This window comes from Meleagris gallopavo, chromosome 1 (genome assembly GCF_905368555.1).
Source record: "Meleagris gallopavo chromosome 1, MGAL_WU_HG_1.1, whole genome shotgun sequence".
In the NCBI taxonomy this organism is placed as follows: domain Eukaryota; kingdom Metazoa; phylum Chordata; class Aves; order Galliformes; family Phasianidae; genus Meleagris; species Meleagris gallopavo.
This window is the reverse complement of record NC_139404.1, coordinates 180906609-180932038: the sequence shown is the minus strand read 5'-3', so window position 1 is coordinate 180932038 and position 25430 is coordinate 180906609. Positions and strand designations below refer to the sequence as shown.

General features: G+C 39.8%; 1 protein-coding gene across 2 annotated transcripts in view; it reads left to right on the top strand.

The window, feature by feature from the left end:
* ARHGAP42 (Rho GTPase activating protein 42) overlaps positions 1 to 25430 on the top strand; it is a 168561-nt gene that overhangs the window by 60288 nt on the left and 82843 nt on the right. For both annotated transcript variants that reach the window (XM_085216322.1, XM_085216321.1), the window contains exon 4: positions 24198 to 24269. In XM_085216322.1, the coding sequence (XP_085072448.1) occupies positions 24198 to 24269 (72 nt within the window). The remainder of the gene's footprint in view (positions 1 to 24197; positions 24270 to 25430) is intronic.

The following is a 25430-nucleotide window of genomic DNA, read 5'->3' as shown; positions in this document are numbered from 1 at the left end:
TGGTAGTAAGAGATAAGGTACTTCATTCTTATGAAGAATTATTTTAGAAGTTTTCTTAGTTTAATCTGCTCTCTGGAGTAATCTGAATCCCAGATTCAGAATCTGTGAATCTGTGTCTTATTCACTGTCTTGATAGAGGTGATCAAAAATGGAAATTGATGCAATTATGTACCTAAGGGTACATACATCTAAAAACAAATCAATTAACATCTTTTCAGAAGAAAGCTAGTTGACAAAGTTTTTTGAAAGTCAAGGCAGCTGAGTATTCTAGTTTGGGGAACTAGCGTAATCTGCATGAGCCCACAGCCATGGCCCATCCAGCAAAAGATTTGAAGTCTTCTCATTGAGATGTTTTCTTAAGGTTTGCAGAACGCTAGGATTGTTTTTTATGTTTTCAAGTGTCCATAGAAGCTCTAGTTATTGTTACTTTGAACAGCTCTTTTAGATGCCTGTCCCTGAGCTCTTACTTCAAATTAAGACTGAAAATGATTAACAGTTTTGTTTACTTCCCCAGCAGCCGTGCCAGTTTACGCACCCACTCCAGAAGAATGACCTGGCAGAGAGCAAAACAAAACATTTCATTGGTTGTTTTTCAGCCACATTGCCAAAAATTTTCAGCATCACAGGGGAGGGCAAAGGAGAAGTCAAAGAGAGCATAATTAAGCAATGCAGCATCAGCAATCTTGCTAACTTACGTTAGCATGACCGCCAAAATCAGTGCCAGTAGTCTGACACTGTGCAGTGTTCACTGCAGCCCTTTTGATACACCTAGCTGTGGTCAAGAGAAGAAGTTGTTTTCCTGGTGGTTAAAAGAGATCACACGAGAACATGTGGAAAGTTTCCAGTGATGGGGCTACAACTACAGCCTCCGATAGCCTTGTAGATTAAGAAAGGGGCGAATTCTGTTTCTTAGGATACCTGACTTTCAGTAAAAGGCTGCCTTTAAATACGGAGCATGCTACACCTTTCTCTCACTCTAAGCTGGCTCTCACACTGTGTTGGCAAGTTAAATGAGAGCTTTCTAAATTGACTTCTGCTATTAGTCACACTCCCATATGAGCAGAAATAAACAAAGAACGGAACTGTTTTTAGCCCTTTTGCTCTAAGTGTCTTGTCACAGTAAATGCTATCCTATTTCCTGCACGTCTCTCATAATCCTGCATCCTGTTCCCAATTCACTTAGTTTAAACTTTCACCACAGACTATTGGCAGAACCTTCTAAATCATAACTGTTCAGCATATAAAGCTTAAATAATTTCTGAGCAGCTTTGAGGCTTGAATAACCTTAGCTATCAGTAAACCTTTCTAAGAATGCAGTTGTATTTCATTGTGTGAAATCAATTTAAAACTATCTATAAACTTATATATTTTTTTCTCATGGGTTGTTTATCATTACACCTCTTTTTAAGGAAAACCATAACCTTATCCTGTGATTGGAGGGAGTTGGCTTTAGCAGCTACATTGTACTTCTCTAATCTGCTCCTGAAATTTCTGTTGGAAATGTATGTATTGTATGCAGAGCAAAGTAGTACGGTCAATAGTATGGATATAATAAAATATTTTCCATGGATTCAGCACATACAAAAGTTCCTTTATCTCTGAATTGTTCAAATCTATAGATAGCCTACTTTTCCTCTGAAAATACATTATATGTTCTTACACGTGCTTTTTGTTTCCTGAGAGAATACGTGCTTACAAGCTGGGAGTTAAGGGTTCCTGGGCATAGGACCATTACAAACACTGTGGCTAACTTTGGCTTTGTGCCTGGACATGTTCATTCATGAATCCTTGTTAAAACAAAATACAACTTCCAATTGCATTCGAATCCGAGAGTAATGAGTTTCCTCAGCCTTTTTTTTTTTTTTTTTTTTTGACAATGATTCAATGATTTTAGAGGTTCATTGGTGTTGATTAGGTCAGGAAGCAAGCACAGCACAAAGGCAAAGCATTCAACCACCAGGCTGACTATCTATCTCAGCATTTTATTTTGCAGCAGCTGTGCTGTATAACACAAAGTGATTCCTTTAACCGTAGTGAAGGTTAGGAGCTATTAACCCCACTTTTGCATTTACGTGAATTGACTCCTTTACCCACAGTGACCCACAGCATCTGAGAAGGTGAAAATTCTTTTTCATACACAAGGGCAGCACAGATTGGTCAGATGATGGTTGCAGCGACAGCACAATTCCATGTAGCTGCTGTATCAATTCTCAGCCTCTGGGAGCAACAGTCAGGTGCTAAATGATGCCTCATGAACTGCTGCCTACTTACAGGGATGGGTGCCCCACCCCTGGAGGTGTTCCAGGCGGGGTTGCTTGGGGCTCTCTGCAGCCTGATCTGGCAGTTGGCAACCCTGCCCCCAACAGGGGGCTTGGAGCTTAATAATTTTCAGTGTTCCTTCTAACTTAAGTCATTCTGTGATTCTATTATTCTACTTCCTTAGTCCCAGTGCCCACCATTTATCCTCTGATGTGATGTTTTTTAATGTGGTCTGTATATACCAAGTGTCTGAATGTTTTTTTGCCACCCTAGGGATGACACAGCACATCTCTAGTTGCCAAAAAGAAGTGTTATTCAAGGAGAGTGTTGGAGGGACAAGAAGTGTATCAATGGTGAGATATTCCTATGGCAATACAGGAGACTTGGGTGGCTAAAGTCATCAGGATGGTTTGCTGCTTTCACTTTTAAGGCATCCCAGATTTTGTCTGGTTGGATTTCAGTAATTTTATTTTATTTATTTATTTTTTTTGGCAGGGTCAAGGGTCAGTTGAATTTTACTCTGCATTTCTGAGCATTAGAGACAAAATGTATGAGACCTTTTCTTTACCTAAACCTTTTTCTCTCCCTGTATTTGAGGAATCTTTTAATAAACACAAACTTCACATAAAGCACTTTGAATATTCAAAGTATCTCTGAAGTTAGAACCCACTTCTAATATCTGAGCTCTGTAATATCTGTAGATTGGCAGGTATTTACAAAGTATATATTCAGATTCACTCATTTCATGTTTTGAGAAATAGTAGTGATAACTTTCTATATGATCCTGGTGAGGCTTCCAGTAAGTGGGACCTGTTACTCAGAAATTAATTTCATGGCCCTACAAGGAGAGGCTTTTTTTTCAAGGTACCTGTTTCCAAAATGACAATACAGGAATAATATTTATTGTGATAATGGCCTGTCATCCTGACCTCAGTGCCAGAGGAAGTTGTAGAACAGAATCACCTTCATTGAGATCACACAATATGTAGAACAGGCCCAATTAGCACAGATTCCCAAAAGGCAGGTCCTGATCCAACCTAATCTTCTTCTATAATTGTGTGAACTGCCTGGTGGTGGATGAGGGAAAGGCTGTTGACGTAGTTTACCTGGATTACAGCAAAATCTTTGTCTCCCACATTCTTCTGGAGAAGCTGGCAGACCATGGCTTGGACAGATATACTCTTTGCTGGACTGGAGGGCTGGGCCCAGAGAGCGGTGATGGAGTTAAATTCATCTGGCAACCTGTCATGAATGGTGTTTCCCAAGGGTCGGTGCTGGGACCTGTTCTATTTACTATCTTCATTGTGGACCTGGATGAGGGGATTGAGTTCACCCTCTGTTTTCATGTGACACCAAGTTGGGAGGAGACATCAATCTGCCTGAGGGTAGGAAGGCCCTTCAGAGGCTGGATCACTGAGCTGAGGCCAATTGGATGAAGTTCAACAAGACCAAGTGTCAGGTCCTGCATTTTGGCCACAAAAACCCCAGACAGCACTACAGGCCTGGGGAAGAGAGGCTGGAAGATTGTGTGGAAGGAGTGGACCTGGGAGTGTTGGTTGATGCTTAAGTGAACATGAACCAGCAGTGTGCCCAGGTGGCCAAATAGGCCAATGGCATGCTGGCTAGTATCAAGAATGGTGTGGTGAGCAGGTCTAGGGAAGTAATTCTGCCCCAGTACTCAGCAGCTATGAGGCTGTGCCTTGGGTACTGTGTTCCAGAGAAGGGCACCTAAGCTGGTGAGGGGTCTGGAGCACAAGTCTTATGGAGAGCAGCTGAGAGAACTGAGATTGTTTAGTCTGGAGGAGGCCCAGGGGAGACCTTGTAGCTCACTACATAGCTACCTGAAAGGAGGTTGTGACAAGGCGGATGTTGGCCTCTTCTCCCATGTAACTGGTGATAAGACTAGAGGAAATGGCTTCAATTTACGCCAGGGGGGATTCAGGTTGGCCATTAGGAAATACTTCTCTGAGAGAGTGGTTAGGTGCTGAAACAGACAGCTGAGGAATGTGGTGGAGTCACCGTTCCTGGAGGTATTCAAGAAGTGTTTAGATGTACCAACAGACATGGTTTAGTGGGGAAATACTGGTAGGTGGACACTTAGATTAGATGATTTTGGGTCTTCCAAATTATTCTATGATTCTGTAACTATCACAAAAAGGAGCAAAGCCTCCACATCTTTTTTTTTTTTTTTTTTTCCCCCCTAAAATAATTGAGAGCTGCTGTTACTGTGGTCTTTAATACATAACAAAAGTTAGCTTTTCTTCTACTGCGTTGCAAATTTAAGTCTTGTATAGCATCCTAAAAATAGCGGAAGCTATTAATAGGATCATCAATTCCAGGAATATGGTTTCTTTTCAAAGTAGTATCAAAATGTACTGTGATAACACAATTGGACTATCTGCTGCAATTTACAAGGTTCATTTTCCCAATGATCTTTAAAACTTCTTCGGTTAGCACCTAGAAGTCTCATGCTGTTTTTCCTACTGAGCATTAATGAAGCCACAGCAAGAGTGATGAGTCCAGATCTGGGCCCTGCAGGTAAAAGGGAGCCCTTGAGATACTGGAGTGAGTCCTGCACAAGGCCAAGGGATGAGGGGACTGGGACTGAAGCATTTCTACCATGAGGGGAGGCTGAGAGAGCCAGGACTGCTCACCCTGGAGAAGGGGAGGCTTAAGGGGATTTCATCAGTGTTCATAAATGCCTGAAGTGAGGCTGTAAAGGGGACAGAGCCAGGCTCTTTTCAGTGGTGCCCAGTGTTAGGATAAGAGGCAACTGGCACAAACTGAAATGCAGTAGGTTCCTTCTGAACACCAGGAAGCATTTCTGTGCTGTGCAGGTAACAACAGAGCACGGGCACAGGTTGCCTAGAGGGACTGCAGAGACCTTGGAAATCTTCATTGGTATTTAAAGGCTAAAAACAGCTTTCTAACTTTAACTCACGTTCACTGCAAACTGATAAAGATTTATATATATATATGTGTGTATACACAATTCTAAATTAAGCATGATTTCTGTAAACACTGACCATTTGAATTGTTCAGAACACTGGGGATGACTGAGCGTATGTATAAATAATGTGTGCATAATTTGCTTGCTTCTGTTTGTGTATTTATTCTCATACCTAAGGATTTTCAGAAACTCTTGAGTTTAAAAGCAATGAGCCAAGGATCTGATACAGCACTTCTCAGATTGTCTCTTTTGCATTTTTCTGCATTAATTCATGAAAAGAGGGAATTTTAACTTCTCCTTTTGCACTTGATGAGTAGAACTGTTTTTACTTTGTGTGGAATATATGTGCATTGCTTCCATCAATCTGGCTGAGAAGAGGCAATCATCTGACAGGAAGAAATTGGGAAAGAATTTACGCTGAGTGTCAGGAAAACTTCCTCAGGATGAACTATATTTTGAAATGATCTGCCAAGGAAAACAGAAGTGTTTAAGGCACAAAATGAGACTGAGCCCAGTGTGAAATGTAATATAGAAGATGACTAAGTACTTACTATTGTTGACTTAATCGGTGACCACAGACCCTTCTTAGCCTGAACCACAGTTAATCAGATTGTCATGAAATATTGTTTAGTAAATTGTTTCAAAGATGCCTGTAATGATAATGAGCTGAGAATACCGGATGCTTTTCACAAAGACTTCTAGTCTTTGTTTTTTTAAGGGAGCGGAATTATCAGGAAGAGGAGAGTCAGAAGTAGGGCATTCTCTAATGAATATCTGCTTTTTGAGCTTTATTTAGAAGTTGTTAGCCATGACTTTTTACCAAGACCACTTTGTGTGAGGCTATAAGAAGATAGCTTTTATTCTTTAGGAACCTAAATTTTGTGGAGAGTTTTGTAGCTGGCCAATTTTCCTGTTTCTTTATAGAAAGCAAAGAAACTCATAAGTCAAATATACTTGTTTCTAGCAATTTGGAAAATTTAAAATAAAAACTTAGCTCTAATAATCATATTTCTGCCAACATCTCTTGGCTTTCTTCTTGGGACATCTATTTATTTATTTCTGTCTCTGACTGCCTCTCTATTAAATGTTCATCCAGTTTTTTTGTGTTGATTTTTTTTGTTTAGTTATTTCTTTCAGTTAAAAATTGGGGTGTTTCTGTTTTGGTCTGGTAAGAATTTGCTGATGACATTCAGGTTCTGAAGCTCCTGATCTCTTTTAGAAGACTGTTGCTGAAGAGCAGCCTCCTTGTCCCATTTGCCTTAATTTCTTCATGTTCTCTTTCCAAAGAAGGCACTCGCTTTCTGTTTATTGAGGAAGGCATATGACAAGTTAGCTTCAGGATTTCTGACAAATGACACTTTTTTAAAATAAATGCTGTGGTGAGTCTGACAGCTCAGTATCCCTTAAGGGATAATGGGCAGTAATTAAAAAACATTGTTTTTACTGTTCATAGTAGGTCAGAAGTTTCTTGCTTTGGATAGAGAAGTGTTTATTTGTTCTTTTATTGATTTGCAGCTTTCCTCTCAAATAGCAATGGACCTCACAAGGAGTCTGGCTAGTGTGCATTTGCTGAACTCTGGAGAAGCTTTGTTGACATCTGTTCAGTGAGAAAAACAGGCTTGGCCACAGCGTTTACAGATCAGGACTTGGAAAAGCAGAGAGACAAAATAATAACCATGCAGAGCTTATTTGGGGTGAAATATACCTCGCTGTAACAGCCAGCATAAAAGTGCCTGGGAAGTTCTGAAGTGAGAACCTTGTAAAGTAAATCCTGTTGCTTATTTACAAAGATTTGTCTTAATCATCTAATACATGAAACCGTTAAGAATTTGAATGTAAATGAAGTACTAATAATAATAACTATAAAAATAACAAAGAAAGAAAGAAAGCCCACCACAACTTTTCTTCTAAGACAGGCATTCCTATATTTCTTAAATTAGAAATTTCTCCTCTGGTGCAAGAAGGTTTGTGGGCTTTTGGTTTTGGTTTTGATTTTTATTCATGTAGAAAAAGTACTTTTCTTAGATTCATTTAAGAGGTGAAGGATATTTTTTACACAGTAAAACAGCTGCACTTACAGTGTTCTCAGTAGAATCATTTACTATTAAAAATATTGTGAAGCATAGGTATATTTGAATTACAAGTCTATTTTTCTTATTTAGTTCAGTGCTCCAGTTATGCTGTTTCATCTGTTTATGTAGTCATTTCCCCCATTACAATATGCATTGTAAACACTCCTGCTGAGGATTTTTTTGTTTGTTTTGAATTCCAAAAAGGGAAGAAAAAACAGAATTTTTTCCTTTCCTTTGGTTTTCTGAAATGATAATCTCAAGTTTTCTTTTGCTTTCTTTATGGTTTGAACTCTCGGCCTAGTCAAGAGATGTGAACTGTTTGTATTAGAGGTAGTGATAAAAAGATGAATACCCAAATTTGTAATTACATAGTAGACCTTTTTTTCCTTCTTTGTGGTTGTGCTTGTGATTATTTTATCTTTTACAAATTTCACTGGGACAAGCCATAGAGTAAGCCATAAAAAGAAATGGCATCACACTCCAGATGCTTAGCCACCTACCCTGACTGTATCCTTTGCTGATTTATTTCTGGCTGCTAAATATTTTCAGGAGGATGAAAGCAAGCTGAGCTCTGTTTATTTGTTTGTTTTTCTTTGACACCAGGCAGTGTTCAGTTTGTTGAGGAACCGAAATTTACAGTTCTGTTGGAAAACAAAAAGCCAATAGGAGAAAATGCTTCAGACGTCTTTGTAATTTTTCGCAGATAAAAGCATTTTTCAACAACTTATACACTGATTTCACTTATGTAGAAAATTAGAAATAATTGTGCAGATAGAAATAAGAAGCAAGATGAAGATTGAGAGCAGCGCAGAAGCTTCCTTGGCATGGAGGTAGGCAAAGCTTCTTGCGTAAGTGAGGGCAGTGACAAACTCTTGCTTACTGAATGAAGAAGAGGAATGTAGGACACACACAAAACAGAAATTCCTTAAATATATCTTTGTGCAATGAAGGAGTATGTGGCATAACCTTTCTTGGTTAATTGAAAGGTTTTTTAGGAAGAAAATCAGTAAAACATCCTGAAAAGTGTAGAATGAAATCAATTAGAAAACTGCAGCCCCAAATGTATGCAGCAAACTGGACCCAGTACATTGTCTGCTAGTGGGCTCCTATCATCAATTACACGGCAGAAGTTAGTTGTTGTTTTTCCTTTTATTTTTACCTTGTTGGCCAGTAGCTTCTGTAACTTAAAGTTCATAAAGGGCATTGTGGTGATAATGGCCAGTGTTGTGTTATGGTGAGTTGATCTCTACAAAACATGACATCAAGGAAGTTGAGAAGAAGCAGTTCATGCCTTTTTACTTTTTATTTCTGAAAAGTTGAAGATGAGGCTCTCCAGTGCTTCATAAGATTTTGATTGTCAGTAGGTACAATAAAGATTTCCTTAATCATGTTCATGTGAAGTTTTCCAGTGAATCAGAACATCCTAGAAACTGGCCTTGCATTGGTTAACCTTTCCATTGCCCAAGAACTGTTTTCAAGGAGACTCTTTTTTTTCTGTCACTTGTATCTAACAATGTCAGAGTCCCTTCCAGTTAAGCAGAGACAAGCCTAAACATCTCACCCTTCATGCTCCTCAGACTGACTCTTTGAGCTGAGCTGAAGAAGTGATCACTGTTCCCCTGTATGCACTCCCCAGCTATATTTGGTATTTTCATAATGAGATAACATCCTAGTTTCAGTCTTATTTGGAATCTTTGCCTTTAGGACACAATAGTAGTTCTGTAAGTTACAGGATAGGAAGTTTGTGCTGTTATTAAGTTTCCAGGTGTTAAAGATCGTTGCCTGTTGTAGACAGGTTTGTAGCTTATCCTGTTTAAGACTGAATTCCTTGAATCATGCTCTTGGGAGGGAATGTTGATCTACCAGAGGGCAGAAAGGCACTACAAAGGGACCTGGATAGACTTCAGTAGGCCAATGAAAACTGTATGAGTTTCAGTAGGTCCAAGTGTTGGGTCCAGTATTTTGGTCACCACAACCCCAGGCAACCCTACAGGCTTGGGGAGGAGTGGCTGGAAAGCTGCCTGATGGAAAGGGACCTTGTTGTCCTGGTGGACAGTCGACTGAATATGAGCCAGCAGTGTGCCCAGGTGGCCGAGAAGGCCAATGGCATCCTGGCTTGTATCAGGAATGGTGTGGTGAGCAGGAATAGGGAAGTCATCCTGCCCCTGTACTTGGCATTGGTGAGGCCTCACCTCAAGTACTGTGTTCAGTTTTGGGCACCTCAGTACAGAAAGGACATGGAGGTGCTGGAGCAGGTCCAAAGAAGGGCAACAAGGCTGGTGAAGGGCTTGGAGAATATGTCCTATGAGGAGAGACTGAAGGAACTGGGGCTGTTTAGTCTGGGGAAGAGGAGGCTGAGGGAAGACCCTATTGCTCTCTTCCAATATCTGAAAGGTTCCTAAAGCGAGACCAGGGCTGGTCTCTTCTCACTGACGACAGGTGACAGGACGAGGGGAAGTGGCCCGAAGTTGTGTCAGGGTAAGTTTAGGTTGGATATCAGGAAAAACTTCTTTACAGAAAGGGTTGTTAAGCACTGGAATAGGCTCCCCAGGGAGGTGGTTGAGTCACCATCCATGGATATGTTCAAAAACTGTTAGGGTAGTATGATCAGGTTGCGCTTGGACTCGATGATCTTTAAGGTCTTTTCCAACCTGAGTGAGATTCTATGATGCTGTTGTAAATATTTCCTAAAATGGGTGGCAGTGCCCAATTATAGATGTACAGCAGTTGCCCGAGAACCTGAATTAAACAAAGCTTAATAAAGGTAGCATTACAGGAACTAAGTATACAGTTCTGTTGATCCATAACTTCCTTTAGACAGATAGAACATGCTTGTCTTTTCCAGATTCACTCAGTGTCAGTTGTCAAATGTTACAAAGGTTATAGTCATCAAAATGTCAGCAGGGAGATTTCTGAACAACCCTGTATTACTCTGAGATCTTTTCCTGGCCATAACCACTAGGCCCAAGACACAACAATACCTTAATAATAAGATTTTACACAAAAGCTAACAGGGAACAGATAAAAAAAGAGTTGAATGAATACTTACTGCAGAATTGCTTCTCAGGGCATGTCCCATCTGAGCTGAACATGTGTGGATAACCACTGTGGGTATGCAGTGGTAGCGGAAGCTGATACCCTAAGCTTTCATATCGGTGCCCGGAGGTGCACCTTGTTGCTGTTCCCGAAGCAGGAGCACAGCAGACCCAGGGATGGTCAGGCTCTGGGGCTGGCTTGCTTACCCTGCTGGCAATCAGCAAACTGCCAGTAGCTGTGCACCCTTTGGCGATGTGAAGTTTAAATAGCACTTCCATCCTCCAAGCTTTTCTTGCTAATGAGGGCCCTTTATTCAAGTCCGTTTCTTGGCAAGGCATACTGCAAGAGGGATGAAGTCAACTTTGTTAAAATTTACTGTGGAAGAGCAGTAACAGTATTGTTAAAACCCGTGTCTGGGCAATTCCCTCAGTCCCTCTCTTTGCATCCTAATTTCCTCATGAAGCCTAATTAACAGCATGCCACTGTTTACATTCTTATTTGATACCTGTAATACATGGGATATATTTGCCATTTGAGTAGAGACTTGACACACGAGAAGAGCTTTTTTTACTCTTTATATTCAGGTTACAAAGAGAGAAGGGGAGAAATATAAGAAAAGAGGATGTAGGGAACAATCTGAATTTTGAAATAAATGATTTTCATGTTACATTCATTTCTGCATTTTTTTGTCCCCAATCACTTCAACTGTGTTATAAAGTGTAACTTCTCTGAATCTATTTAGGCTCCTTTTGTACATGCACAGGTGTTTCTTCTGGAGTATGCTTCAGCAAGCGCAGGATTTCTTTGCTGGTGTGTGCCTGTAAGAGAAGAGTTGTGAGCTTACTCTGCAAACGCTTTAAGGTCTAAGATCTTATTTTTTTCAATTTAGCACATGTAACTGTAACATGTAAACATGTGTTTATTTATCATCAGAAAACTCATCGTGTCCTTTAATAATTCAGCTCAATTTTTCATCTTATTACCAAAATCTAATACTCACTTTCTTAAGACCATTATATATTGCTATGCAATCTCAGTTTTATTTTATAGACATCTTACCAAATGCTGTTTTCTGTCAAGCAGCCCTTTGTTTTCTGTACCACTGGGCTGTAGACAGAATGAGACCATATTTACTTTATCCTTTCTAAGAAATATTTTTCATCTGTCCATTTCCCTGTTTACCTTGTAAAATTTAGTTTGTTGTCTTTCTTGAAGGTTATTTTCATTCACATTTGTATTAGTTGTAGTTGGTAGTGGCTGAAAGCATACGTTTTGTTATGTAATATTATTTTAAAACATGTTCTAAATGTGCACTTTTGGTATAATATAATTTTTAAAAGAGCAAATATATTTCAAAATCCGTAGTGAATTGTTAAAGATACTTTTAAACGTTAGCACCATGTGCTTTTCATATCGTACTTTGAGTTCATAAGATAGTATTGAAATTGTTGGAGCAAGAAGATTTGATTCTACCTTCTTTGGCTCAAAGTTTGAGCTGTTTAACCTGTCTCTTCATTTTAACTGTCTGAAAAGAAAATTAATATTCTTCTGAAAGCGACAATAAAATATTTTCAGAAATTTTTATACGTACATTTTTATTTATACAGATGTATGTGTAACAAATATGGCCGCTTTCAGTAATTCATTTTCTTCAGGCATTATTTTGTGCATCTTGAAGACGTAAAATAGAATTAATGTAAGCATTTGTAGGAATTTCATTTCAGCAATTTAGAACACTTGTGAAAGACATGGATGGATTACCCCTCAGAGAACAAGTCTATTTTCTGCCTGCAATTGACATTATATGATGTAAATAATTTTTAGAACTGCCAGTAAAATGTACAAGACATCTCATTGCCACTGCAGTGTTACCAGAAGCAGCATTCTTGCTGGGTACATGGCAGGTTTGTAGCCCCTGACTTACTGCTTGTTGGGGTGATGGATAATGTGCATCTGCTGCTCAGCCCCAGCTCAGCAGGACAGCCTGAGCCTCAGCTATCAATCTGTCCTCAGCCGCTAGTACAGTTTGTCAAAGACTGATGCCTCCAGTAGAAACTGATTACAAAAAATTCTGTTTCTGGCCCAGTAGTAATTGAGCAGGTTCTTCTTGGTGGTGTTTAAAAGTTGTGCTTCAAGTGTTAGTTATGTGTCAACAGTAGAGAGTCATGTGTTTATGACCAAAACAGATCGGTATACAGACATTAAAACTTAATTACTGTAAAATAACAATAATTCTGGGACTTTAAGTATCATTATATTTTCTCTTCAAATATTTATAAGGTAACAAGGATGTTTAAGCATAAAAATTCGCAAGCGTGGAATTTGAAACAGATGGAACAAGTATTTAGCTTTTCCTGCCAGAGGCATCATGGGCAACAAATGCACTGAATGAACAACATGGTTAAAAGCATTAGGAAATAGCATTAGGAAGAAATATTAAATGAACACCAAGCATTCTTTATCTTAGATAAGCCAAAGCACCATTTTTCCATCTTAAAAAAACATTTAATATATGGAAATTTTGCAGCCAGCTTCACTATCTTTTGCCTACAGTGATAAATTCAGAGAGGACTGTCAAGATGCATGTTTTTTGGCATTACTGTGTGGTACAGTTATTCTCATCTAAGAATGTGCCTTTTCCTGTGTGCCCTGTCATTCACTGAGAAATGTTTAAAATCAGAGTCTCGTCACTAAATACTGTTTGCTGTGTTTGTTGTATTCATGAAGAGATGAACAACTCATTAAGAAAAGTAGTCATAAAATGTTTGAAGTCACCGACCACTCTCCATATAGTGCTGTTAAATATTTTGTTCTGTTAGGAACTTGTCCTTGTGCTTGTGTAAAACCTTACCATTAGATAAAACAATACTGTTAAGCTGTTTCAGTAAGGGATTTAAATGAATGGGATCAGGTAGGAGGTTCTGATTTCTGAAGACCTGGATTTTTTGTTTCCCTGGGTCAGTCTTGTCCATGTCAGACGTGCAGCAGTTGCCATACCCCAAAGCCAGCTGGGGGCACTTCGTACCCCTCAGTGACAGAAATCCTGGGCAGCAGGAGCAGCGTGCTGCAGCAGGACCCAGTGGTGCAAGGCAGAATGTTCATTTCTGAGGATGAGTCATCTTAAGAGAAATGGTCTGCAGTGGCAACCTCAGACTTTAACATGCAGCATGGCATTAATCGGACAGGAAGTTTTGAATGTACCTGTTACGGCAGGTACTCCACTCATACATCAAACGGTGCTAACTGTAATAACAATACTGGAAATTAATTAAATTAAATGAAATCAATATGTATAAAAGCACAATTTTGTTTTGTGCTTAAGAAAAAACTATATTCTTTATTATCTAATAATTCTAATAAAATTTAAATCACATGGGACACATTTAGCTCCTCTTCAGAGAATTCTGTTAAAACTGATTTGACTGTTTTTTTTTTAATTCTTAAAGGAAGTCATTTGTTATCTTGTTTCAGTGGTTATAGTTCTTTGGTAATTTATTCTTGATTATTTGGGGGTGATGACTGCATCTGTTGCTCAGCTGTTGAGTTATATATTAGGAGTGCTGTGTACCATTGTGACTGTGCCTTTGGACTGAGTGTTACTTCGCAGGAACCCGTATGAATCCTGTAATGTCTGTGAGGCTTGTGCAGGCTCTGCTGAATCGAGTTGCTTTCTGCAGAGCAGTGACTCTTCTCCATTTTCCCAAATTTCTTTGGGATATAAAACTTGAAGTGAGTTAGCAGCATCCCCTGAGACAAAGCAAACTTCAGACCCAGTGGTCTAGACACTCATTTGTTTTCTTTTGGAAACATCTAAATAATAATAATATTTAGGCTTTGTACTTCTACTCAGAATTACCTACATGGAAGTAGAGGTGCAAACTGCTGGGTTTGGTTGCAGAGAATCCAGTGATTTTAGGACTTCCTGTCTTTAAGTTCCCTCAGGGAGAATTGTGTGCTTCTTTAACCCCATTGACTGGAAAGGGAAAGTATGCCTGTAACAAGTGCAGATGCTGTGTGTCTGATGCAGAGTGCATTGCATGGAAAATCCTTGAGACTACTGGTTACTAGTGTTCTGTTACGGAGATGGAAGTGTCCTGTGTCAGGTCTTCATGCTGGCAGCGTATGGACTGCCCTTAGAGGTCATTTCCCCAACTTTGTGTGGAAGCTGTTACAGGAATATATAAAGACTTTTCAGTCTCTCATCTCTTAGTGCCAGCCCTTAGAGTTCATATTTCTCTGTTACGATTTGGCTCCAAGAAGGTGAACCAGTGTTACTACAGAGAATTCTCAGGTGTGGATCTTCCTTCAAACCTTGTCCTCTGGCAGAAGGAAAGAAAATTCTGTTCTACAGTGCTGGGCACTGAGGTTTTTCAGTAGCCAAACGACTGTAGATGTTAAAGTTTGCTATGGGGATGGAGATGCCACAAAAAAAGAGGCAAGGTGCTTGAGAGTAATTGTGCTTTGATAGATACTCACTACATCTACTGATACAATGAAAATATTTTAAACAATTCTTTTGTATTACACACTGTACTCAAAGAAAAATCCGGTACAGTGGAGTATGTCTAAAAAGATGTGTACCCAATCATTTCTGCCAGCAAGCTCACAAAATGTGTAGTGTGAACAGTAACATTTTCTTCCCTGCCTGATATTTGGGAGAAACTAAGGAAACTTCCAAATGGGAGCAGGATCACTGGAGGATTTTTATATTCTCTCCAGTCTATTATTCCATGGATCACATCTGGTTAAGGATCACAGGCTTAGTCACAAGACTCTCTGAGAGGTTGAATTGTTTTGTATTGCATTTAGCAATCTTCTTGGCGTGAGTGGAACAGTTAATTCTTTTTCTTCTCTTCCCTGTCCAACTGTGGTTCAGAAAGTACTCCTTGAATTGCTTTCCCTCACTGAGGTCCTTGGCTTTTCTCTGTTCCATTGGTACAGAAAACGGTGCTTCTCTTACTCAGGAGAATAATGAAATGTTTCCCTCCCTTCTCAGTGTAGGAATCTCACTTCCTTCTGTTAGTACTGCTGACATGGCATTCTCCTGTCACATACCCAATGTGCCCCATAGCTTGCTTGGGCTGTAGACTGGCAAAGGAAGGAGCAGAGTTAAGATCAGTGCCACCTTGACGGACTATTAATTTTGTAAACTCTTACTCTGTATGGAAATAGAGAGTGAGAAAAGCTATGAAAATATGCAGGTTTTTAAAGAGCAATGTTGTTACCTTGAGATGTGTGAAAGATGCATTGCCTTGCAGTGTGCACAGTAATATAAGTTTCTGTAACAGCTTACCTGAACGGAAGGGGTTAACATAACTGAATGTCTGAGTTAAAAAATAGCCTTTAAGTCTTTACTTCCCTTCTTTTTCTATTACCTCAACACACACATTTTAGAATTTTCTTTTGCTATTCTATGGTAAGTAAGGACAATCACATGTCTGGAAGGGCAGTAGGACGCACTGAATGCTTGGCTAATTGTTGTGGAAATTGACTTTACTGAGGAAACAAACTGTACAGTTGGAGGTCTCCTGCTTGGCTGGACTTTGCAGCATCCTGAAGAGAGAAAAAGTGAAGACTTCTGGGCCACAGGCCTAGTGCCTGGGGGGGCAGTGACTGTTGCCTCCAGTGAGGCAGTCCTACAAAGATGGGGATAAGGCACATCTGACTACTGAGGGAGAGAGCTCTGGTGGTGTCAGGATCATTCCTGGGATCCCCACTGAAAGTTTTTGCATTCTAGAGACATTTGAGCTTTGCAGGAGAATCTTCTTCTGCTCAAGATGTTGTAAGAGTCCCATCAAAAGTAACCTAAACTGACCCTAAAAATCAGTATTTCTAAAATAACAAATATTTCTGAAAGTGTAAAAAAAACAAAGAATGTGATGCCAAATACTTTGAAGGAAGCTTTTAAATCTAGTTTATGCATCTACAATTTGATATTTTGTGGGAAGTTTTTATTCACCAAATCCCCGGCCAAGTAATTACAAAGTCAAGATACATGAAAACAGCAATAACGGCTGTAATGTTATGTTGAAGTTATTATGCTTACATACAATATTCATTGTGTATATATATATATTATTGCTGTCCAGGGCCCATCCAGCCTGGCTTTGAGCACCTCCAGGGATGGGGCACCATGGCTCTCTGGGCAGCTGTGCCAGTGCCTAACATCTAAAGTTCAGTTCCTGTTTCACATTGTTCTGTGTATGAGTGTTTTGTCCTCTAATATTTTAAGAGGACACCGTAAGAATTGTGATTAAAACTGTAGTAATCCACTGAGCTTTTGTTAACATCATCTGAATTTCAACTTACTTGAAATAACCGGTACTGGTGATGACACTTTTAGAAAATGATCACAAGCTTGAATATTGTTTCTGTAAAAGAGTGATTAAAATAAGCTTCAATTATGTTATTTTCTTTGTATGTGGTTTGACTGTGTACAGTTATCTGTACACGCTGTAAAAATATTTGTCCTACATAGGTCTAATAGTAGGGATAGGCACTGAAATGCACATTATTAAGTTTAGTAGTATTTATAGTTTTTAGCTTTCAAAATGAGAACTGAGGTGTTAAATATATAACTACTACTTCACAATGACACATTTACATACTTTGTAGCATGTGAACCTGATCCAAACTAAATTATGTAAATACCTAGTTGTCTGTGTTTGGTCTCCGTTGTTGTATTTGAAGTTGTACTGATTAGTAGCTGTTTGTACATGCCACGTATTAAAAGAAGCATGTTGGATTATGGTTTTTTTTGTTTGTTTTTGTTTTTTGTTTTTTGTTTTTCTGATAGATCACGACATTAGGAATTATTAAGATTTAGGGAAATTATTCCAAATTCTATTATTCATTTCTTGTCAAGAAAAGCAATATATTTCTACACTAGTAATGCATTACTGTGAATATATTTGCTATTAGATTTGTTTTCCTATTTGAATGATTTTAATTGATATTTTCTAAGAGTCTTACATTAACATGAGACAAATCAGTGTTTGTCAGAATTCAGAAACCATGAGTCATTCAGTACTCAAGGGAAGTGTATTTTATCTCCAATATGCCAGCATGGTAATTCTGTGCTGTAGTGAAAAGTACTTGTAGGAGGCTTGAAGCAAATAATAGTATTTTTTCACCAACGCAAAAAATACATGTATTTCTTAGTTAAAGCATTCTAAAATAATTTGGATGAACTGGTCTAATTCTTTATTCTGTCGCTCAGATTTGTCTCACTTGATATTTTTGCTGCCTTTTTCTGTCAGTTCCTTTTAGGGGGGATCCTGTTAATTCTTTCTGTAAGCTACTTGAAGTCTTTAACCCTACAAATACAAATCTACAGCTTACGAGATATTGTTTTTCACTGTTATACTTGATTCAGCATTTGTAGTTTGCTAGATGAAGCTCAATTTGTTAAAAACTTAAGAGTTTAACATTTCTGTTCATATTGCTAGTATGGAGTAACAAACAAGCAACTGTTCGAGTGTTTCAGTGAAATTTCTGTTTACATCCACTGGTCCTGAGTAAAAGATGAAGACAACTAGTGGAAGAATAAGCCACTTGTCCCAAACTGTCTAAATGCAGAGCTAGAGTTGATTTTGTTCTGTCAAAAAGCAGACCATTAGCCCTGATCAGAGGATCACAGAATCACACTGTCTAATTCCATTTGTATGTATTCCTTGAGTAGATGCAGTATGGCACAAATGCACTCCTGCATGGCTCAAATGGCTCATGTTGCAAAACCATAAGATGGTGTCTCTTTACTACCATACTTGGTATTTAATTGAAGAACAGCTGCGTGCAGGTGAACAGCAATATACAGGAGGAAGAGGAAGGCAAATTGAAACCAAAGATTCCCATTTGGTGAAAGGAAATCCCACCAGGAGTGTGCTCGAGCACAAGAGGAGGTTGCCCAGGGAGGCCAGTGTCTGTCCAGTGATTTTAGTGGTACTTATTTTAATCCTACTTTTAGCAATAATGCTAAATGGAGGGATTTATACATAGTAAAGTTAGAATGTTAAGTCTTTTATAAAAAGTCCATTACTTTTTTACTAGATCTATTTCATGTAGCCTTCTCAGTTGTCAAGTAACATTTTTATTGTGGCTGCCTACTATGTCTAGCATCTTAATTTAGGAAAAACTGCTGAACTGATACTGAGATTCTTTTTTTGTTTGTTTGTTTGTTTTTGTTTGCTGTTTCTGTTTTTTCCCTGGAGGAAACTGTGTGTTTTACAAACTAGAGAAAGTAGTCTGTTATTGAATTGACTGCTGTATATTAGCCATGTGGGCAGATGGAGCTATGCACCATTCAGTAATTGTATTGGATCAAGAGAGTAAAATTTCCCTCCAGGTGTGACTAATCTGAATAAGCTTTTAAGGAAGAGATCTGTATTTTAAACACAGCATGCATTTGTGAAGTTGCTATTTACAGAAACCATTATAGACTTTTTGGCATGGTTTGCCTGTTCCAAGTGTCTGTGATTTCAGCTCGCTACATAAGTGAGTAAGAAAGGGATTGTCATCTTGGCAGGCGGAAAGTTACTATATTAGAGACACACAGGGAAAATTCCAGATTTTCTAAAGCAACTGGATTGTTATAGAAATGATTGTGGGAAGATTAGATTCCAAACTTTGGTGGGTTGGCTTTAGCAAATTTTTAATGCTTAGTAAGTTAACTTTTTTACAGTAATTACAGTGAAGGGAATTGGTAATGAAAATAAATGAATAAATAAACACACGAGGCAAAAAAAAAACCAAACCAACCAACCAAACAAAAAAACACCATCTTTCTCCATAATTTTTAGTTTCCAAGGCAGAAGCTGGTGGCAGTTGGCAACAGTCTTGGTGCAGTGAAGTGCCAGAGGCACTGGTGCTCTGGGCACCTCTGCCCAGAGGTGAAAGTTGCCCACTGGACCAACTTTCTGTGAAGTGGGCTGTGCCTTGTGATCCAGCCACTGAGATGCAGAAAATCTGTGCAAATCTGGTGCATTCCTCCCACAGCGACCACTCATCTCTTGTCTAGCTTGTAGCTTTGCCAGGAAGTGATCTGCCACACCATACTCTGGTCAGCAGAGGCTTTCAGCCGGGGATGAACTTGCAGCATGTTCTGCTGATGTGGCTAAGCACAGACCCTGACTCGCAGAATCATGGAATCACAGAATACCTCAAGCTGGAGCCCACAAGGCCAATCAAGTCGAAGCCCTGGCTCCACACGAGACCACCCAAAATTCAAACTATGTTTTTGAGAGCATTGGCCAAATGGTTCTTGAAATCTGGCAGCCTCAATGAATGTATGACTTCTGATTACTCTTGTGATCCCCATTGTCCGCTCATAGCCTGCTTGATGCTGGACTCTCCTTTTCCAAAAGATTTCATTCACTTTCATGAGAGTTGAGTGAAACTGGTGGTAGTCATGTTTCTGTCCCTTCAAGGCTGCCAGGAGGGCAGTATACGATGGGAGGTCTCCTGGTTAGGCATGGAGGCTGCCTAAATGTGATAGCTTCAAATGAAGTGGTGAATTCAGCTGTTAGTTTGGAATGGCAGTGACTAGCTGCAAGACTGGCAATGGCTGTTGCCATCTGTAGTAGTAAATAAATAATATGAATGCCTCTTAACTGAACAATGCAATATTTACTATACTGTTGGTGTGTATAGGAATGATGCTGAAAGTGTAAAGCCTTATTTTTGTGCACTATAAAAAAAAGAAAAGATGAATCCATACTTCTGTCCCAGTGACTCCAGCGAGCCTTTGTGTAAGCCAAAAGCCATGTGCATGCTCTGTGAGCTCTCAGAGCTCCCAGCAGCTGCTTCCAGATGTGTGCACTGCAATTCTGACTGATAGCATGCAAGTCATTACATTTTTTGCACACTGATAATTTTAATCTACCTTATTTAAACAGGGATCCTTAGGATAATAATTACCTTCTGTTAGGTGCATGCACTTTGCCTTGTAGAAAGTGTTGATACCTCAGATAGATAGATGTTGGCTGTGAGTCTGTATATTTTTGGAAAATGTCAACTTGGAGAACGATATAGCCTTACAGTTCCAGTCAGACCAATGGAATATGTTGAGTACAGCAAAAACTCACTTGAGTCATCTTGCTCCTTATCCTTAGTGCCTGAGTTTTAATTTTAACATAGCCCATTTTAATCACTGCATCATCAGACATGCAAAGACTTGCCTGCACTGTCTTGGGCTTAGTTACTTCAGGATGTCAGAAAGTCCTGAATTCCAAAGCTCTGTGATTCTGTGATCTTCCAAATTATAACTTTACGTTTGGGAGGAAAGAAAATTTGTTTTGATGGTTTTGTTCTGTATGTTTATTATTGCAGCCCTTTGGAAAATTTTCCTGCTCTAATGACAGTGTGATTTATCAATTATTGGAAGAGTTACAAGAGCTTTATTCATTTGCATTTGGCTTAGACACACATAGATTGACTTTGCCTAGATCTCTAGATGTGCCAGAGCCCATATGGAATGTGAGGAGTGTGGTGAGTACTGGATGGGTGAGGAGCAAAAGAGGTGGTCCTGCACAAAACCTGAAGTTAGTACTATGGAATATTGTCATGTGTTTTATTGTGCTTTATTTCTCGTGTGGTGGCAGTATTCAGGATGCATGTGTACTTGTACAGAATGAGGCATTTTTGGGGAGATGTGGTTCTTTGAAGCTGGAGTAAAAAAGACAGAGAATTATTCTTCCTGAAAGGTAGAAAAATTGTGTTTATAGAAGAAAATGTGGATAGTAATGATACATATAAATATTTGTTGTCATCAATACAATAGTAAAAGGGTGGAAAATTGTTTTAAGAAGAGAATGAAGGTGAAGATGCCCTTTGGAGGGAGGGTCTAATGCTGTGTGACTCAAGTGTCTCATAGTCCCAAAGACTGGATTGCATGTAATGTATCTTCTGATTTTGCTCTGGTAAAATCAGTTCATTTGATTGCTCTGTTGTTCTGAGAAGGCGCTAGTTGAGGCAAGCTACATATTAGGTTTAGGGGCACAGTGGCTTGGCTGACATTGGGATTGTACTTCCTGTGCAAGGCCTGCCCATACAGCCAAGAACCATTTAGGGTGGTCAGGGCTGTGGGCATCAGAAAGGGGCTCCCAGGACTAGATTTATACTAAATACACAAAAGCTGAGGGGAAAATTGTGATTCATGAGTAATTCTGGTTCATGTTAAAGTGATAAAAATAGCTGCTGGACATCTTAATTTAAAAACTAGAAAATAAAGGTATCCAATCTGGAGTATTCTTAACCTGTCCACTTTTCTTTTTAGAGCTATCTGAGCTACTCTCCTTTGCTCAGAATAAATATATATAATCCAAAGAGATAACTGAAAATATTCAGCTGTCAAAACTTCATGTTGTGTAAACATAAGCTTTTTTAAGAAATAGTGTCATTCCTATTATGTTTGTCTTCTCTGCTCTGCCAAAACATGTTCCTGGAAGTTTTCATTTTCTGATTTTAGGCAAGATGCAAGAAGTGGAAGTAAGATACTGGGAAACCCTGTTATATGTTGCAGTTAAATGTATTACATCATTCATTACAATTCATCTCAGCATCATAGAATCTTTTGAGTTGGAAAGGAACTTTAAAGATCATATAGTTCAACACCCCTGCAGTGAACAGGGACATCTACAGCTAGATCAGGTTGCTCAGTGCCCTGTCCAGCCTGACCTTGAGTGTCTCCAGGGATGGGGTATCCACCACCTTTCTGGGCAATCTGTTCCACTGCCTCACTGCCCTTATTCTAAAAAACTTCTTCCGTACATCCAGTCTAAATCTCCCCTCTCTTAGTTTGAAACCATTTCCCCTTGTCCTATTACAGTAAATCCCTGCTAAAGAGTCCCTTCTTTCTTATAGCCTCCCCTTAGATACTGAAAGGCTCAGGTCTCCCTGGAGCCTTCCGTTCCCCAGGCTGAACAGACCCAGCTCTCTCAGCCTGTCCTTCTAGGAGAGGTGTTCCAACCCTTGGATTATATTGTTGGACCTCCCCTGGACGTGCTCTAACAGGTCCAGAATTCTCCTGTGCTGTGGACTCCACATTTGGACACGGTACTTCAGGTGAGGTCTTACCAGCACAGAGTAGACGAGCAGGATCAACTCCCTCGACCTTCTGACCATGCTCCATTTGGTTCAGCCCAGAACAGGGTTGGCTTTCTGGGCTGCGAGGGTACATTTCTGGCTCCTGTCCAGTTTCCTATCCACCAGCACCTTCAAATCATTTGTGGCAGGGCTGTGCTCATCCTTTCGTCCCCATCTCAGTAGTAGGGGTTGCCATGACCCGGGTGCAAGAAATTACACTTGGATTTGTTGAACCCCAGGAGGTTCACCTGGGCTTTCTGCTCAAGCTTATCTGGGTCCTCTGGATAGCATTCTGTCCCTTGGGTGTATCAACCTCACCCCACAGCTTGATGTCATCAGCAAACTTGCTGAGGGTGCATTCAACCCCACTATCAATGTCTTTGATGTAGATATCGGTCCCAGCACTGACCCCTGTGGGATGCCACTCATCACTGATCGCCATCTGGACACTGAGTCATTGACCACCACATTGACCACCATCAAACAGTCCACTCTTCACATCCATATATTTCAAATTTCGGGAGAAGGATGTTGTGGGGGATAATGTCCAAGGTCTTACTGATATGCAGATAGATGACATCAGTGGTTCTTCCTGAGTCCACTTACACAGTTACATTATCATAAAAAGTGACAAGATTGATCAGGCAGGACCTGCCCTTGGTGAAGCTGTGCTGGTTATCCCATATCACTTCCCTGTCTCCGTATGCCTTAGCACAGCTTCCAGGAAGATCTGCTGCTTGATCTCCCCTGACACTGAGATGAGGCTGACAGATTGGTAATTCCCAGGGTGATCTTTTTCTACATTACCTTTTTTCCAGTCACTAGGGTCTTCATCTGAGCACTAAGACAGTTCAAATATCATTGAGAGTAGCTTAATGACTACATCAGCTAGTTCCCTCATGACGCTGTGATGAATCACAATCTCATTGGAACCCATAGACCTATGGATGTTCAGGTTCCTCAGGCTGTTGAGAACCTCATCTTTGCCTACAGCAGGAGGAGCAATGCTCCTCCAGTTCCCACCTTCTGAACCATTCACTCGAGGGCTGTGTGTAGAGCAGCCACTGATGAGGACTGAGGCAAAATGTTGTTGAATACCTCAGCCTTCTCCTTGCCTACTGTTACTAGCTTGCCAGTGTTTCTCACTAGGGAGGGTACACTCTCCTGGGCTTTCCTTTTCCTGTTGATGTAGCTGTAGAAGCCTTTCTTATTCTTCTTTGCACTCCTTGCAAGTCCAGTCTCAGTTGGCCTTCCTGACCCCATGCCTGCACAACATAGCAGCGTCCTTATATTCCTTTCAGCTTACCTGTCCCTGCTTCCACTGCCTGTGCATTTCTTGCTGTCCAGTTTAACCAGCAGGTCCCGGTTCAGCCATGCTCATCTTTGGCCTTCCTTTCCTGACTTCCTACACCATGAGATAAAGAGCTCTTGTATCCTAAGGAAAGCTTCATTCAAGATCTACCATCTCCATACTGATCTCTTGTCCTTGCAGACAGATTCCCAGGGGGTTTTGTTGACTAAACACTTGAGGAGCTGGAAATTGGCTTTCCTAAAATTAAGCTTCCAAAATTCCACAATTGCTCTAGTTGTTCAATAAAATGTCACCTAACAGACCAGTGAGCACATATGCATTAAGTTTTATGCAAAGAAGTTAACATTATTTGAACTCTATCCACATGCTGTTACCAGGATGTTGTGGACATGGATTTTCCCATCTTGTACATTGGCAGAAATAGAGTGACTCCAATTTCTGCAAATGCTCTATATTGAATAGATATGCTTTGTGTTTAACTTTTCAGATCCAGAATGCGAATGATGTGCTCATAGCACCACTGGAGAAGTTCCGTAAAGAACAAATAGGAGCAGCAAAAGTAAGTGGTTGTTGAACAAGTTCTTTTTCATTTCCTGTTTATTTATGAATACATTTTGAAAGCTGGATATGTAGGCATATGTATTCAAATACATCTGATGCCATCCTCATAATCTTTAGTAAGTTATATGGAATTACTTGCTTCAGAGAAGAAGGTAATTGAGATTTGGAGTTAAAGACTGAGCACATGTACAAGGTTCAGCTTTTATTGTGAATACTGCACATTCTTACCATCTGAAGTTGCATTTCTTTCTTGATGTCTGCATTTGTGTTACGTTGCATCTTGAGTATCACAGAAGCAAATGAGGATTCAAACATTTACCATGGGTGCAGTGACCTTCAAGTGGATGTTGTGTGACAACCAAGAGAAATCTCTGTGCTGTAGGCATACTGTTTGCATCTGACTTCCCTCTGCACCTCACGCGTGATGATTGCTATCTGTATATTGCCAGAGATTTTCCCCTGGTAAAAGTGCTGCAGTTGGTGATTTGAGCTAATTCTTACATGTGTGTTAGTGAGATAGTGCTGACTGCGTCTGTGAGGGTTCAGTAGTCAGAAAATCAGACGTTATTGGGGAAAATGATGTCTAAATTAATTTAGACTAGAAGAGCTATTTTCAGTCTGATCCTGGATTTTTAAGTGTTTTCCTGTGACCACGTTGATCACGGAGGTGCATAAAGTCTGTGATAGTCAATTAGAGATATAGGTAAAACCTTTCCTTCTGTCTACCCAAATATGCTAGTTCTGAAGCATTTTGGATCACTCATAAAATTTTATGGGAAGCTTTCCATCTGTAAGATTGAAGGAAAATCTTTGATATTGTAGCTCAGGTTGTGTCTGTGCTGTGCTAAAGCAGCCTCAGAGGGAGAGCAGAGATGTTGGAGAGATTGAGACTTATGCTTTTTGTATTGCTGATACTGCTGATGGGAATGTGTAGAAAACAGATGAAACTGCTTCCGCACAGGAACTAAGTAAACGTTAGAGAAGAATTTTTGCAGTGAACCTGAGGTCAGCTTTCTCTGAAATTGATGGGTTTTAACTTCTCACTTGATATGTTTTTGTGTACAACAGCATTCTTTTCTTGTCCCACCCTGCTGCTGTAAGATGCAGGGGTGGGAGTTTGTTTACTGTGCTGCACAAATCAAAATGTAATCGCAGCACA